We start from the raw sequence: 17880 nt of genomic DNA on the forward strand, positions 1-17880 counted from the left end.
AACTGCTTTAACCGTCAGGAACTTCTTCCAGAGGTTGAGCCAAAAATTCTTTTGAATTAATTTCAACCCATTAGTTCTGGTCCACTAGTTTCTGGAGGCAACAGAACCCATTGGTTTCTGGGGCAACAGGAAACAACTCCACTCCATCCTCTATGTGACAGTCCTTCAAGTACTTGAAGATGATGATTGTATCCCCTCTCAGTCATCTCCTTTCCATGGGACTCCTCACGCTCTTCTTGCTAGCTGTTTTCCTCCTGAAGCATCTTTCTCCCAACCACTTTTTCCTTGCAACAAAGAAAGCATGCCTACCTATTACCCCATCTGGATGAATCCCAGTTTGGGAAGAAAACTGTTGGCCAATAAATGGGTCAAGCACACCCTTATGCACACCCGTCTCGATTTCTCCACTACAGATCGTACCCTCCTCCCATGACTTTTCAGCTATTTCACGGTGACCGGAGGCTTGCCCGTGCGCATCTCATCCCGTTCCATTAATAACTGGCTTTTCTGGGATCCAAGGGTTGGTCAATAAAGAGATGGACTTGTAATTCACACTACAGAGCTTACCAAAGGCAGCATTTACTAGGTGTTGTTTTGCGATCGATAACAGTTTGGGAGCATACGCTCAAGGATATGTTAGTATTTCTTTTAGAGGTAAAGCACAACGGAGGAGGTGCGGAATAGATTAAAACGGCCGCCGAAGACTGGAGCCAGATTTATTCTTGCTCTGTTATTCATCAGCGATTATACCTCCCTAAAAAAGTCTAGGAAGACCAGGGTTCAAGTCCCCCGCCCTGGCTGTAAAGCTGTCTGGGGCTGGCGGTTTGGGTGGGTGGACGCGGCAACCCTATTCAGTAGCCAGCCAGTCTCATAACTGGCTTGTCTCCCATGTGAGGACTTCTACACCATGTACACAAATACGCACAGATTATTGGGCACGATTCATCTGAAACTGGCAGCATTCACACGTGATTTCAGGACATTCGGTCATTCGCCAAAGCGTCAATTCACAATCATCCTACTCCTAATTGAGTTAACTGCAATAATTACTTGACACATGCTAACCATAAGTCTCATGGCTTATGGTATTAAGAGGAAACAAGAAAAAAATATCGAACGTTGGTACCAAAACAAACACGCCACCTTCAGCAGAATAAAAACAGCAGGAGAGTTAACGAATCCCTTAAATGCCACTGAAACAACGAGGTAAACAGAAACGGGGTCCCCCCCCCTTGGCTCATCCAAACCACCGGAAGCTGCTTTACATGGATTCAGGCCATTGGTCCAGTCGTGTCTCCTCTGAATGGCTCCAGCGACTCTACAAGAACTCAGGCAGGAAAAGGTCATTCTCAAACCCTGCTAACTGAGGCCTGGCTTAGAATCATAGAATCATAGAGTTGGAAGGGACCTCCTGGGTCATCTAGTCCAACCCCCTGCACTATGCAGGACACTCGCATCCCTATCACTCATCCACTGTCACCTGCCACCCCCTTGAGCCTTCACAGAATCAGCTTAGGTAGGGATGCCAGTCGCCCAGGTGAGTCCAGGGGAACTCCTGGAATTATGGCTCATCTACAGGCGACAGAGATCAGTTCCCCTGGAGAACATGGCTGCTTTGGAGCATTCTATTCCACTGAGGCCCCTCCCCACCCCAAAACCCACCCACTCCAAGCTCCACCCCCAAAGTCTCCACATATTTCCAAACTGAGAGCTGGCAACCCTATCTCAGGTCCTGCAAACCAAGGACTATGGTTTACTTATCTTCTTTTTTTTCTGCTGCCTTGAGCTGTTCTTAGCATTACTGGCCTTTCGGGTCAGTCTATGGTCCTCAACCACCAGCCCATCCTCTCCAGGGTTGAGTGGTACCCTACTTTGGAAGCAGAGCATAACTCTTGGTTCTGACAATTTATTAATTTGCTTCCTTCATTTATATCACAGCTTTCTCCCCGGTGGGGCCGTCAAAATGGCTGACTCCATTCTCCTAACCTAACCCGGTCTAACAGGAATATATTAACAACGATTACCGCAACCATCTGCATTCCTGTCCAGCCAGCAGAGCCGTGTTGCAAAGCCCTGAATCAGAATTCATCAGAGCACTTGGCACCATCTCCAAAGAATGTAACCAGGATCTGGGATTACTTGGTCATTATAGGGGATAATCACGTTAGCACAACGAGGGCCCTAACGCTAACTCCAATTTCTGCCAGTGTGAACGGGCTCTGTTCTTTTCCTCACTGTATTTGAATTCTACCTATTCCCTGCACTTTGTGCCCCACTGACCCAGCTGTTTAGGGCTTTTTAGAGCTTTCTCTGTCCTGGACCCCACCTGGTGGAACGAGCTCCCCGGAGAGATGGGGACCCTTCCTGAACTCCCATAATTCTGCAGGGCCTGTAAAAGGGAGCTCCTCTGCCAGGCAATTGGTTGGGGCAGACTGATACAACAATGTCTACTGACCCCACCCCCCTCAGACATCCCTTCCATGTCCTAGAATCATAGAATCAGAATAATAGAGTTGGAAGGGACCTCATGGGTCATCCAGTCCAACCCCCTGTACTATGCAGGACATTCACATCCCAATCACTCCTCTACTGTAACCTGCCACTCCCTTGAACCTTTACAGCAGGGGTAGTCAAACTGCGGCCCTCCAAATGTCCGTGGACTACAATTCCCAGGAGCCCCTGCCAGCGAATGCTGGCAGGGGCTCCTGGGAATTGTAGTCCACGGACATCTGGAGGGCCGCAGTTTGACTACCCCTGCTTTACAGAATCAGCCTCTCCGTCCTGAACCCAACTGACCTCCCCGTGGTTTTGGTTCGGAAAGTTATACTATTAACTGTTACAAGATCGTTATTCAAGTTTGATTCCCCACTGTTATGGTGGTTATTACCACTGCAATGTAGCTCCCTATGTTTTATGTAAACTGCCCTGAGCCTTATGGGAGGGCAGTGCCGAAATGCAATAAATAAATAAATACAACACAAACTTCCCAATTTTTGAGTTCGCCCAAGACTCCTGTTTATCGCGGGATGCCTTCCTTTTCTTCAACATCCAAAAATCAAAACCTAAGCACCATTACACAGCAGTTCCTGAGAACGCACGCCCACATTCTGGCTTCTTTCTTTGGAAAACCGCATGCTCTCTGAACGCTATGGAAGACAGAGGTGTAAATTCCGAATCAATATGTTTATCCTTCCCTTTGCCGGTAAAGCGGCTCTGAGCACTGTTATCACAGGAGGTGCAGCAGGCTAATCGATCAGAAAGCGTCCACGGAGAGCTGTCGCAGAGCTCTTTCCAGAGGAAGAAGCTCACCCTTAATCCCTCTCCAAGCAGCCTCCCTGAGCAATCCAAGTGATTAAGCAACAATGCGCGGTGATTTAATGCGCGGGCATAATTAAAGCCCTGTAATACATTCACGTATCAGTAGCTCAGTCATGAACCTGTGACTCTCGTCTAGAAAGATTAAATTCGTTATAGCCGACAGATGCACCCAAAGTAGCCATCGGAACCAAAGAGAGCTGCTTTAACTGCCCTCCTTTGATGGAGTGTTAAAGCTGCAAACACTTGGCACCAACTTCCCAGACCGGGAAGCAGAGGGGCCTGGCTGTCCCCATTCTGAAAATGCTGCCCCAAACACGACAAGGGAGGGAAATGCATGCACAGCAGGCGGCGGATCTAGTCCTCAGGTTGCGGCTGGCAGGAACAGATTGTTTGTTAGCTGGCCTGGCAATAGGGCAAGGGTGGCCACACTGTGGCTCTCCAGATGTCCGTGACCGGGGCTCTTGGGAATTGTAGTCCGTGAACATCTAGAGAACCACCGTTTTGCCAGCTCTGCAATAGGGATTGTATTCTATGTGGGTTTCCCAAGAAAGTCCAAGATTGCTATACCCAGGCTAGACCCATCTCATCAGATCTCAAAAGCTAAGCAGGGTTGGTCCTGATTAGTATTTGGATGGGAGACCCCCAAGGAAGTCCAGGGGGGCTATGCAGAGGCAGGCAACAAACCACCTTTGAATGCCTAGTGACTAGAAAGCCTTCTGGGGCCACCATTAAACATCTGTGACTTGATGGCAAAAAGAGAGGAAAGCTTGCCAAAGGCAAGGGGATTGAGCCACAGCATTCCCACATCCCATGAAGACAGAACAGGAATCGAAGGAGTGCACCTACCACTATTACGAACAGAGCTGGAGCCACAAATGCCCAGATTGCGCCGTTCTCCAAGGAAAGCCAGCAGCTGCAGAGAGAAAAAGGGAAGAGAGAAAAAGGGACTGTTTGTTCACCACCGGGAGATCAAAACAAGCTTTTGATGTGTTAGGAGGCAGAGTCCGCGAGAAGGTTTCGCAGCTTGTGTTCCTGACCCCTGTTTGATGGCTTTCCATTGACTACCTTTCCTTGATCGACCTTTAACAGCAGTTGGACACACACGACAGCTACAAAGAAGACCTGGATCGCCTTTGGGCCTGTTCGACTGAGGCTGGTGCTTCTCCTCTGGCACAAGGAGCCCTTCCCTGGCACCGAGGGCTGAAAGTTTTGGCACCAGGGGTAGGCAGCTTGTGCCAGGGCAAAGGGCTATGGGAAAAGATCCACGGAATCCAGTCCAAATATTTGTAACAGCTACTTAGCAGCTTTAAAGGACTAAGGGGAGAGCCTTTTTAAAGCCTGTCTCATCTCCAAATATGCAGCTCTTATACATGTGGGAAAAGCAACCAAGGATTTCTCAGAGCACGGCTGTGTCCCTCACAGGAAACCACCTTATACTGAGTCAGACCGTCGGTCCATTGAAGTGAGTATTGTCGACTCAGACTGGCAGCCGCTCACCAGAGTCTCAAGTGGAGAGCTTCCTCATCACCTACTACCGGGTCCTGTCAACTGGAGACGCTGGGGATTGAACCTGGGACCTTCTACATGCCAAGCTGATGCTCTGTCAGTGAGCCACACAAGTTCTCCAGCGTCTCATACAGAGGCCTTTCCCGCTACCTGGTCCTTTTATCTGGCAATGCTGGGGATTGAACCTGGGACCTTCTACATGCTGAGCTGATGCTCTACCACTGAGCCACATTGGCCCTCCAGGATCTCAGGTGCTGCCAGTGGCAACTGTATCCATGGCAGGATAACTCCCAGGTCTCAGTCTGACACTAACCAATACCCCCATTCTGGCTAAACCGAATACCTAATTGGAGACTTGGAAGCTATGGTAACCACCAATTCATTGCTGTTAAATTAATTCCGGGGGAGAATATTTGTGCAACCGAGCCAGAGGTTATATTAATTAAAACAAAAATTCTGGAGAAATGGTATTCCCTCCCCCCCACCCAATTAATACGTGCCATGAAGAGATCCATGCGCTTCGTTCCTGCTTTTGAAAAGTGCCGGAGCGGGGTTACTCGGACCTGGTCCTGCCTATTTATTTCCACCTTCTTGCGCGTCGCTTTTGGGTGGGCGCTCGCTCCGATAGATCCATTGCAGGCAGAAAGCAGCAATTGCCTTTCCTGACATGCCTCCGGGTGGTAGGAGGGCCAACCCACCGAACAAACACATGTAATTTGTCATTTTTGGCAGCTGCGCCACGTAACGTGTCATTCATCAAAGAATGCTTTAGCTGTGGGCATTATTCTTCCTTGCAGACGGAGAACGATCCTCGATCCCCCCCCTTCTCTCCTCCCTTTCTTCCACCTGCCAAAGGAAAAGAGAGGAGGGGGGAGAAGAAAAGCTTCAACTTTTCTCTCATATCTTCAGGTGAAGAATCAATGGAGAATCGACCCCAGGGCAGAAGCAGAGGGATCGTTTCTAACCCAGCAGCATCTGCCGAACTGCTAAACCCTGCGGGTTGCAACTTTCCAATCAAACCTGCCATCTGTATTCCGGAAATTAAAACCAGATCTTCACCTTGGTTTTTGCAGGTTCAAAGAATGACAAGGATTCTCAAAGCGGTGTCCGTAGCGAAAAGGGAGACCGAGGGAGACCAATGAAGAGCGCTCTTGGGGAATGGAGAAGGATAAGACACGGGGGAGGGACAGAATCAAGGAAATTAGGAAGCTGGCATGTCAGCTAGCAGGTCAAGCAGGGCTAGCCCCACTCGTGGACCTCTTGATGACACCTGGTTTGGGACTGGAGGTATCGTTGGCCTGATCCAACATGGCTTCTTTGTATTCTTGGGGGGCAACATTGGGAGATCTTCTGGAGTTCTGGCCCTGCTGGTAGACCTCCTGATGGCATTTGGCTTTTGGCCACTGTGTGAAAGTGAGTGTTGGACTGGAGGGGCCATTGGTCTGATCCAACATGGTTTCTCTTATGTCTGGGGCAGTGATGCTCTATCTTCGTGGCACCTTTAAAAGACATCTGACCTTGGTAGAGAATCCCAACAGCAAATTAAGTTGAATAGAGAAGCACTTTCTTCCATTCGTGCTGAATCTACTGTTCATCAGTGCCACCATGTGACCATGGGAACACGACCTTCAGGAATGTCCTTGCATGGACAGAAGAAATGGGTGAACTAGGAGACTGTAGGCTTGGCCACTAGCCAGGGTGGTGTGTTCTACTTTCACCCCTGAATCACCTGTCATATGATGCCAACGGAGACCCACCTGCATGGGAGCCAAGAATTCATGACCCGCAACAGTGGGAAAGATGTGCCACAAAGGGATATGATGAGGCAAACAAGTTCCACAGGGGGAACCTCTTGTCTTGTCTTGTAATGTCTTGGGAGACGTTAAGAAGCGTTGCAGAATACTTCCGTGGCTTTCCAAAACGAAGTCTAAATCAGGACCCAGCAAATATCAGGCACCAGGGCTGCACGGCTCCTAAAAATCTCATGGCAGTTCTTAGTATCTCCAGCAATTATTCGCTGTTGTGCCTCTCAGGGATCTCCAGTTGAAGCATGTCTGTGTGTCAAGTGCTCTCAAGTGGCTGTTCTCCAAAGCGTCCTACAGTTAACAGCCTTGCTCAGGTTTTGCCGACCGAGGGCTGCAGCTTTCTAGATCGAGTCTGCCCATCCCAGGTTGGAGCTTCCTCTTTTCCTGCTGCCTAACGTGAATGTAGAAGCCTTGTTGATTCGTGATGCGAACAAAGATGGCCCCCGTTTTGTTATTTTAGCTTCAAGGGAGAGTTCAGGCTTGATTTTATTTAGGATCCACTGATTGGTCTTTATAGCAGTCCTCGGCATTTTGCTTCTGCTGCAGGCACAGAACTCTCCGCCCACACAGCAGAAGTACAAAACTTATGAGAATATGTTGAAGGATACCAAAATGCAGTGTGTGTGTTTTCTTTCACTCTTTCATGTCTCTCTCCGCCCCACCCTCTTCTGCGTGGTTAAGAGCAGCAGCTTCTAATCTGGCAAGCCGGGTTTAATTCCCCACTCCTCTGCATGCAGCTGGTTGGCTGACCTTGGCCCTGTCACAGTCCTGATAGTGCTGTTCTCAAACAGCAGTCCTGTCAGGGCTCTCTCAGGCTCACCTCCCTCACAGGGTGTCTGTTGTGGGGAGAGGAAGGGAAGGCAAATGTAAGCTGCTTTGAAACTCCTTCGGGCAGTGAAAGGCAGGGCAGAGAAACCAACTCTTCTTCTCCTCCTCTCTCCCCCTTCTTGTCCGACAGATTCAAGCATTCTGTACCACCCCATTTCCTTTCGCCTCAGCTCCTCTCCCTCTTTTCTCCCACTGTGACATGATCGGGTAGATGCACACTCAATGGGAGGTTTTGTAAATTTTCCATGAAACTGCCAGGTAGTCATTTGTGCTGGTCTTAAATGGCCCATTTTGCTAATTTTGCTGCTCTTGCCATGAATACATTTATTGTCTGAATCCAGTTTAAATGCCTCTCTCTCTTGCTACCTTTTTTTTACTGACACTCTGTAGTCAATAAAAAAATCTATCTACTGAATTAGAATTGCCTTCCCCCTTGTTTTCCTCATTCTGACGTCCAAATGCCCAAGTCTGTACACCGGCCTTTTTTTACCGTTGAGAAACCCCTGAAATATTCTTCAGGCTTCGAGAAACCCCAGAAGTGGTGCAATTGCATAGAATATGGTGGGGAAGTAGACCTGTGGACACGCCCACATGGGGCCCCTCCCCGGCCCACCCCCTCCAGGCCCATCATTGGCCGTTTTGGGAGGGGTGGGTGAGTCAACATGGCCATTTTTGGTCAAATGACCCAATCAATTTTTAACAAATTAAAAAAAATTAAAATGAATGAACTCCCACCCATTCAAGAAACCCTTCCAGGGCTGTCAAGAAACCCCAGGGTTTCATAAAACCCTGGTTGAGAATGCTTGCTATACACAGTTGGTCAAACTCCAACTATGGTTTCTTGTCTCTCCTTCCTCCTCCCTCTAGAGGTAGGGGTAGGGGCTGGGGGTTTTCCGCCATGTTCTGGTCTGCTGGTTTTATTGTATTGTTACTTTTGTCCATTTTAATGGGGTTTTAATGGGTTTTTTTAACTGGACATTCTGTAACCCGCCACAAACCTGCTTGGGAGTGGCAGGTAACAACAACAACAACAACAACAATAAACAACAGACTTAATGGAGCCTGTGTTCTGGGTTAGGAGATGCACAGGTGAAGGACAGAGATGTGCCTTTCCCCTTCTTTCCAAGGGAATGTCCCAGTCATTAGAATTGCTGATGGCAGTATCTATAGCTTTCCTAACTTCACATCAGCTAAGCCCTAGGGACCTCCCAAGACAGTGCACAGGTAGAAGAGGAGAAGAGCTGGTTTTTTTGCACCTCACTTCTCACTACCTGATGGAGTCTCAACACAGCTTACAAACACCTTTCCCTTCCTTTCCCCAAGCTCCCCCTACAGTGGTGAACCAAACCCAGTTCTCCAGATCAGAGTCCAACGCTCTTAACCACTACACTATACTGCTCCTAACCACTCTGCCATTGTCTGAATTTATGTTTTCGTTCCCCTTCCTGAAGTCTCTTTTCCGCTTGCATTGTGGTTGGTCACTGGCGCTCAGCAGCCATGGAGCCACCGGCTGGATGTCAAGAAGGTCACAGGTTCCATCTCCAGCTGGAGGTGCTGCAAAAGACCTCCTTGTCTGGAGAGCCACTGACAGATTCAGGAGACAAAATTGGCCTGGATGGTGTGGTTCAGGAGTCACCGACCTTTCTGAGCCTGTAGGCCCCTTAGGAATTCTGACATGACATCACAAAATGGCTGCCACAAAAAAAGTCAGTTACAAAATGGCCACTGCAAAAAGGCCAGTTACAAAATGGCTGCCACAAAAAGGCCACTTACAAAATGGCTGCCACAAAAAGGCCAGCTACAAAATGGCTGCCACAAAAAGGCCAGCTACAAAATGGCTGCCGCAAAAAGGCCAGTTACAAAATGGCTGTCACAAAAAGGCCAGTTACAAAATGGCTGTCACAAAAAGGCCAGTTACAAAATGGCCGCTACAACTTACCGCTACAACTTACCTTCAGTCACATGGTAAAATCTGTACGCTGCGGTGGCAGATCCAATACAATGTTTTAAAAAATCCGCACAGCCAATCAGAAGCCTTTCTGGGCATGAGGGACTGATTCAGATCAAGATGCAGGGAAAAGAGGCTTGGCCCTCACACCGTGTTGGGCAGCCCAGTCTGTCTTGGGATCAGGCAGCTGCATATATTCATGTATTCAGCCCCCATGTGGCATTGAACTCCACAAATGGTTACATTTCAGGACTTACTTGCTGATTTCTCCGTAGCTTTCCATGGCCGACGTTATCGAGATGAGGCAAATCAAGAGTGGGCAGCCTGCAAAATTGGGAGACGGATATCACGTTGATATTTAAGGGGTGGTGGGGTGGGTAGACACATGCACACGTCCACTATAGAAACTTATCCTGGATGCTTGAGGCTGATCCTGCATTGGTCAGGGGGTTAGACTAGATGACCTGGATGGCCCCTCCCCACTCTAAGATTCTGTGAATCTATGTCTGTGTACATGGGATGGTGAGGAGCAAGACTATACCCAGGGAAGGACTTCCCTTCTGACGTTTAGCCCTCAAAAAGACACCGAATTCTGTGAGTTGGTTTCCGTGTCACTGGCTTCTTAACTCACTACATATGCTAACCTGCATTCTTAACAATCCCTCAGAAACGCCAAGTGCCCTCTGCATTTTAATTTGTCTCTTTTTTTGGAATTATTTATTTGAACACATTACATGGGTAATCAAACTGCACCCCTCCAGATGTCCATGGACTACAATTCCCATGAGCCCCTGTCAGCGAACGCTGGCTGGGGCTCATGGGAATTGTAGTCCATGGACATCTGGAGGGCCACAGTTTGACTACCCCTGAATCGTAGATGGTAACATGACTATAATATAACGCAATGCTGTTTGGAGTGGCATGCTGATATGCTTTTCTCTTGTCTGCAAACAGAGATGGCCAAACGCCCTTCTCTGTACCCCAGCCGGCCTGCCATCAACTCGAGACTGTTCCCTCCAGGAAGGATGTAAAAATGGTTGGTACCAACAAAGAAGAAGAGTTGTTTTTTATACCCCAATTTTCACTACCCAAAGGAGTCTCAAAGTGGCTTACAATCACTCTCCCTCTCCCCACAACAGACACGCCGTGAGACAAGTGAGATTGAGAGAGCTCTAAGAGAACTGTAACTGGCCTAAGGCCACCCAGAAGGCCTTATATGTCTCAAAGTGGCTTATGATCGCCTTCCCTTCCTTTCTCCACAACAGACACCCTGCGAGGTAAGTGGGGCCAAGGGATCCCTAAGAGAACTGCTCTGTGAGGACAGCTTTAATAGGAATGTCACTAGCCCAAGGTCCCCCAGCTGGCTGCATGTGGAGGGGCGTTGTTGGGTTTTTTTTTTGTTTGTTTGTTTGTTTTTGCTTAAGACCCTAAGCAGGCTTTATGAGTTTTGCGGTCTGGATTCCGGGAAAGAAAACCTGTGTGAAAAGGTTCGCATGTTTTGTTCTGTTCTGAATTCATTTTTCATGGTTCAGCTGCCGCTCAGCGTCTGGCACCCCAGGTTCCTTATCAGTGTTGGGTGCCTCAAGACAAGATCCCCGCAAACCAGCTGAGCATTCAGTTACAAAGATATAGGGATGCATGTTTGAGAAGAGCTGGGATTGTCGGAACCCGAGAAAGCCAATATATCGTGAGGCTCCTTGAAGTGGACGAATTGATCACCATATATTGTGCATTTGTTGTGCGAGGGGGTGGATTAAATCCTAGAGATCTAACTTTTGCAATTTTTTGTGTGTGTGGGCAAACAAAGCAGAAGGTCTTTGGATGACTGTGATCAGGGCTTGCACTGCTTCGAAAGAATTTCTAAATCAAAGTGCCGGGGCCTTTGTGCACGCGATAATCCTAAAAAGCACTTAAAATGATTGTAACCTGAATGTGCCAGCTGATATTCTGACCTTCCGCCGCTAATTTTTGTTCCGTTACGGCAGCCGGAGAAAGCGGCACGCACATTTGAAATACTCTTTTGTTCGTTCTTAGACGAATGCCTATTTGCAATGCTGTCGCTGTTATATTCGAGCGGGGATACAAACTTAAAAAATTATATGAGCTGTATTGGGGTAAACTAATATCAAAGAGAGTTTCCAGAAGTTAGCTGTATTGGTCTGCAGTATAACGGCTAGATTCGAACCCAGTAGCACCGCAGAAATGGGACTGTCAGGTCTGAGTTGGAAAATACCTTGAGATTTTGCGGGGAGGGGGTCAAGCCTTGGAACGATGGAATTCAGGTTGGGGAGGGACCCCATTACGGTGTAATGATCTAAAGTCCATCCTCCTAAGCAGCCATTTTTTTCCAGAGGGTCATCTGGGGGGTCAACAGCCTTAGTGGGAGATCTCCCAGCACCACCAGGAAGCTATGGAATGAATGGGCCACATAGTACAGGTGGAAAATATGAAAACCCACGAGAAGCAAAAGGGTGAGAAATATTTAATGCTCTACCTTTCTGTAAGAATGAACAGCCAAGTCAAAAACAACAAACTAACACGGAATTAGTAAGATCAGTAACACGGAATTAGTAAGAGTATCTTCCCTGCTCCAGAATGAAAATTCTCGAAAGTAAAATTTCACCATAAAATTTTGACAATTCAAGAGCATCCAGCATAACACCGCTTTCAAATTAATTCTTTATCCAAATTCTGTTGCAAGATAGGACTCCAAGAGCTTTTTGAGAGACAGCCTTCTTCCAAATTGCTCAGACCTCTGAGTGGGCGATTGATCTTAGTCACTGGTCTTGTGAGGGATTCTGATGAAGAATAAATTTGAAAGCAGTTTTATGCCAGATACTCCTCAATTGTGAAAATTTAGAACGAAGTTTTCAAGGCTAGATATCAGGAAAAAAAAATGTTCACAGTCAGAGTAGTTCAGCAGGGCCTTGCGCTCTGCAGGTGAAAACCTGTTGGTCGTTCCCGGCCCTAGGGAAGCACGCCTGGCCTCGACCAGGGCCAGGGCCTTTTCGGTCCTGGCCCCGACCTGGTGGAATGAGCTCCCGGGAGAGCTGCGGGCCCTGCGGGATCTTTCAACATTCCGCAGGGCCTGCAAGACGGAGCTCTTCCGCCAGGTTTATGGTTGAGGCCGGGGCTGATAATAGATCTATGCCTCCCCCGGGGACTCGGGTTCTGGACCCGAAGCAAAACATCATCAGGACCTCCTCTCCACCCGCTAGTAGTGGGAGGGAGGGGGGGGAGTTGAGCTGCCATTCTTGCCATGCCGGCAATATTGGCAATGTTATTATTGTTTTATGGGGTTTTAATGGGGAATTGCGATATTGTTACCCGCCACGAGCCGCAAGGGAGTGGCGGGCTATAAATCTAATAATAATAATAATAATAATAATAATAATAATAATAATAATAATAATAATAATAATAATAATAATAATAATAATAATAATAATAATAATAATAATAGGCTGTCTAAGGAGGTGGTGAGCTCCCCCTCACTGGCAGTCTTCAAGCAAAGGTTGGATGCACACTTTTCTTGGATGCTTTAGGATGCTCTGGGCTGATCCTGCGTTGAGCAGGGGGTTGGACTAGATGGCCTGTATGGCCCCTTCCAACTCTATGATTCTATTATTCTATGTCTCTAATTTAAATCCTGGAACAGGAATAATACTCTTGGCTTCTTTGCGGGGGGCGGGGGGGGGCGGGGGGCGGGGTTGGTTTATATGCTCTGTACCCCACCCTTCTTTTGCATTCTATTCAGCCCCCTAGATTAGGGCCAAACAGTCCCGGTCCACCCTGCAGAGTCACTGTGTGGACAACCAAAATCCAATGTGGCATAGTGGTCAATGTGTCAGATCGGCATGCAAAATTATCCCCTCACAGCCATAACTGTGGGCCACTCATCCCCGCTCATGTTCCTGTGCGAATGAAATTCGCTAGGGAGGGGGTGACCATCCGCACCTCTTCGAGTCCCCTGGAGGAATGCCAAGACTGAAAAACATGAAACCCAGACGGAGAGACGGTGTTGACGGACAGCCATCTTTGCGTGAACGATGCCCATACGCAGGAAGGGGGATAATGGTTGCTGCCTGCCATTCATTACCAGTCCCCAAAACGGCTGACCGATAAATGGGAGCCAGGATTGCAGTCGTTAAGAGGCGACCGCCGGCTTGCCCTCTGTTGATAACTACACTCTGTATCTTTGATCTGACTTTTCCGGGAATGGAGGGGGAAATCTAATCTTTGGCTCTGCTCTCCGCGGCGCATCCCGGTCAGGCAATATCTCCCTCATCTACTTTAATAACACTCCACACTCAATGGCTCCCAATCCAAGCCCCTAAAAATAGCTTCTGGAACAGAAAGCACTGAGTCTCCCCGGAGATAACGCGGCCGGCAGGGATACGGCATGAAAAATGCCACCGGATGCTTACTGTCTCTCCATGGAAGTAGGGTACACACGAAAGCCATTTTAAGCTCCCATTCTATTGTTCTAGCAGGGGCGATTTGTCCTGAAATGAATGGCAACACTTAACCCTAAAAGAAGAAAGGAAATAGATTGGATTTTTTTTAAAGGGAAGGCTGAATAATCGTATCGCTCTGAATTCTGGGGGAATGTGCATGGTTTCGTGAGATTGCATAGGCCACAAAGTGGCATGCTGGATTCAAAGACTGAACTGTGAGAGAAAGCCACAGATCGCTGTCAGAACAGGCACTGTCTGGTGTGCAAAGGGGAAGAGAAGAAGACCCTGCAGGAGGAAGTAAAAGGACTCTGAAGATACCAAGGCCAGCCTCTTCTCTCCTGTTAAGTGTCATTTCTTGTCTGTTCCCGGATTGCTCCTTTCAGGGCAATATCCTCCTTCTTGGAAGTTGTCTTGCTCTCTCTTTCTCTCCGCTAGTGATGTGGTTAAGCCTCTGTCTCGCCTCTCCACTATCAAGTATATTAGTTCACGAATAAGGCTTTATTTACACTTCAATCAGGTTGCGCACCTTTGCAGTGTCAAGGACTCTGCCAACCCTTCGATGGTCAAACCAGTCCGTCTCAAGTTGGATCTTCCTCTTCAACTTCTCCTAGCCCTACTGTCATTTCCGGGGTCTTGTCTTCCCATGACAGAAATTTTAGCATTTCGGGAGGAAAGGAATCGCCTCGCCAATCTGCAAGGAGCCGCGGTTTATGAAACCCAAGCGGTGTGACTGGTTCATTTCAGCCCTGGTTAGCTCATCCACGTCTACAAGGCCTTAAAGTGGGGACATTAAAACATCTCCACCACCGTGCGATATTGTCTCCAAATCGTACGGCTCAGCCGTGGTCGCTTTGCTCCCATATGGGCCAGGAATCGCACGAGCGCTTCGGTTTATTGCGGCCGACGTATCACCCGTAGGCAATTTTTCAAGGCGAATCCTGCATTATGACCCTAAGTCGATTAGATTTCTGCTCTTCCCTTCGTGTCACAAGTGGGCGCTTCTAGGCGAGACAAACTGTTTATTTCACGCCGACCGAATCCAGTTGAATTTAGAGGCCCAGCCGGCTCTCGCTGGTTCCCCTGTTCCCCTTCTCCCGGAGCCGACAAAGGAAAAGAGGAACAAGGTGAGCTCTGGGCCATTTTGCATTCACGGAATTAGCTCTTCTTGTTATCCAGATGACTGCCCGGCGTTTCATCTGCATAAGTTTTATTATCTTGCCAGGAACCCTCTATTTAATTTTCTTCTCCAGTGCAGTTTTAAGCTGATAAATAATCAAGTTAAATCCGGGCGACGTCCAGAATGTGCCACGGAAAAGCAGCCAGGTTTGGGCTATATACCACCAAAGCAGGCCTGTTGTCACAGCTCCTTCTGAGAGTATATTTTTGCACCGATGTAGAGCGGATTAGGCAGGGTTTTCTTTGCGTTAAAGAAGGCTAAAAAGGAAGAGAAGGGGTTTTTTTTGGGGGGGGGGGGCTTCAAGAGAGAAAGGGGATGCCATTCTCTATCATCCATTCTTCTTTGCAGCTGGGGAAAGGTTGGAGCCAAGATTTGTAGTAGATGATCTTGTGCCTCACTTTTGTCATCCCCGGTCAGAAATACTCCGGCTTTGCGAATTCTGTGCATATCGAACTGGGCTTATTAGACGTCAAGTCATGCGCCCAAGGAAGATAAGGGAGAAAGCCATGCTGATAATGGTACTTTATGGGGTGATAGAGAGAGGGGCCATGTTTGGCAGAGCCAGGTCTCTGTGCTAGCGAGACAAGACAGGATGAAAGGGAGCAGGCAGGGTGGCATGGAGTCCCTCTGCCCAGAGAGGCACATTTCCCTCCTGGCAGAGAGCTGTTTTGGTGGATAAGAGAGTCAGCCCTAAAGTGGAGAACTGGGTTTGATTCCCCATTCCTCCAAATGCAGCCAGCTGGGTGACTTTGGGCTAGTGACAGTTCTCTCAGAACTCTCTCATGGTGTCTGCTGTGGGGAGATGAAGGGGAGGCGATTAGAAGCTGCTTTGAGACACATGAGGCCTACTGGGTGACCTTGGGCCACTGCCAGTTCTCTCAGAGCTCTCTCAGCCCCACATGCCTCACAGGGTGTCTGTTGTGAGGAGAGGTGGGGGCAAGTGATTTTCAGCCACACATGAGGCCGGTTGGATGACCTTAGGCCAGCCACAGTTCTCTCAGAACTCTCTCAGCCTCAACTGCCTCACCAGATGCCTGTTACGGGGAGGGGAGTGAAAGGCAATGGTAAGCCACCTTGAGACTCCTTGGGGTGGAGAAAAGCAGGATGTAAAAACCAACTCTTCTTCAAATGGGAAGCAAAGACAGTTCCCCGTCACCTTTCCCTGCAAAGATTTTCCACGGTGGCCTCCCAAACAGGTACCAGCTCTGCTTGGCTTCTGAACTCTGGCAAGATCAGGCTATATACCCTCTTGCCTTCCATCCCAAAGGCAATCTAGGATGCGCAAAAGTACCTCGACAGAAACACTACACACGACCTGAGAGTTCGGACAGGCCTCCTTTCCATTTTGCACTGCAGCCACCGCTGCGGAAATTAATGCAAAATGTCTCGGGGAGGCGGGGTTAAAGCCGATCGCTGCCTAATCAGCCTGATTGTAGAGAGGGTCTATTTATGGAGACAATGGAAACTCATAGATATTCATGCCGGCACATCTGCTCTTGTGCACAGCTGCCCCAAGCAGGACACCTGATGGGTGGCTGTTATTTGAGCACGATCCGTGGACGCCGGAACAGTGGGTGGGCATGGCACGCCATCTAGAAAAATAATAATGGGGGGGGGGGGGGGAGAGATACGGGCTTCCCCTGTAGGGCCTCTAGCTTAGGGTCACCCAATCGGCAATTGGAGATTTGGGGGAACAAAACAAAAAGGAAGACATATCCTGACCCAAACCAAAATCAAGAAGCTAAAAAGGTCAAAGGAAGGGAAATGAACTTAAGCCACTGCAGGGTAGAACACAATTTTAAAATATAGTGCTATGATTGATTGATTGATTGATTGATTGATGATTGATTGATTGATTGATTGTGCAGGGGAGGGGTTTGGCCTAGATAACCCTGGAAGTCCCTTCCAACTCTATGATTCTATGATTCTATCATTTTTGTTTAAAACCCAAGGCTTTCAGCATAGCCTCAATAAAACCAATGCAGACACAATACTAATGCCTCCACGGACCAGATGCATTTCAGCATTACTGCCTTTATCAATGGTCAAGCATCATATAAAATCAGCATGCATAAAATGCAAGAAATACAAGAATTACTCTGGCCCATTGGCTCCTTGACATAAAATGATATACTCTGGGCAGTAGGGGCCTATAGGCAATTCTGTGGACCAGAAGGCCAGATTAAACTATTTGAGGCCCCTAATATTTCAAAAACAAGCCCTGGTCAAGGTAAGCACTTTCAGAGTCCAGTGAGTATCCCCCAGAGCCTGAGGAAGGAGCTCTGCAGGGACTTAGTGCTGTAAAGATGATCTTCGAAAACTGCCATTTTTGTCCAGGGAGACTGTCCATCTTTGGAAATTTTTAAACTGAGGCTGGAGAGCCATCTGATGATGACAAAGAGGCTGATTCTGTGAAGGTTCCAGGGGGATGGCAGGTGACAGGGGATGAGCGAGAGGGTTAGGAGTGTCCTGCGTTGTGCAGAGGGTTGGACTAGATGACCCAGGAGGTCCCTTCCAACTCTATGATTCTATGATTCTAGGTCAGGGATGTGGGCAACCCTGCTCTGACTTCTAAGGTCCTCAAGATTTTATTTCCTGACTTCCTTCCCCAAAGGGGACCCAAGAGAGCTTGTGCCGTTCTCCTCTCCTCCATGTTATCTTCACAATGACCCAGCAAGGTGAGTGAGGCTGAGAGTGTGTGATTGGCCCAAAGTCACCAAGCAAGCTTCCATGGTTGAGTGGGGACTGGAACCAGGACGTCCTGAACCCTGATCCAACACTTAAACCGCTCCACCAAGCTGGCTTTCCATCCCTAGGCCATGTTCTCGTCCTTATTCGAGT

General features: G+C 48.3%; 1 protein-coding gene across 3 annotated transcripts in view; it reads right to left on the reverse strand.

Moving 5' to 3' along the window:
- Positions 1-17880, reverse strand: part of ADGRD1 (adhesion G protein-coupled receptor D1) — a 180081-nt gene that overhangs the window by 41326 nt on the left and 120875 nt on the right. For all 3 annotated transcript variants that reach the window (XM_077318836.1, XM_077318834.1, XM_077318837.1), the window contains 2 exons: positions 9663-9729; positions 4165-4231 (listed from right to left, as the gene is read on the reverse strand). In XM_077318836.1, the coding sequence (XP_077174951.1) occupies positions 4165-4231; positions 9663-9729 (134 nt within the window). The remainder of the gene's footprint in view (positions 1-4164; positions 4232-9662; positions 9730-17880) is intronic.

Source organism: Paroedura picta, unplaced genomic scaffold, assembly GCF_049243985.1.
Source record: "Paroedura picta isolate Pp20150507F unplaced genomic scaffold, Ppicta_v3.0 Ppicta_v3_sca26, whole genome shotgun sequence".
Lineage (NCBI taxonomy): Eukaryota > Metazoa > Chordata > Lepidosauria > Squamata > Gekkonidae > Paroedura > Paroedura picta.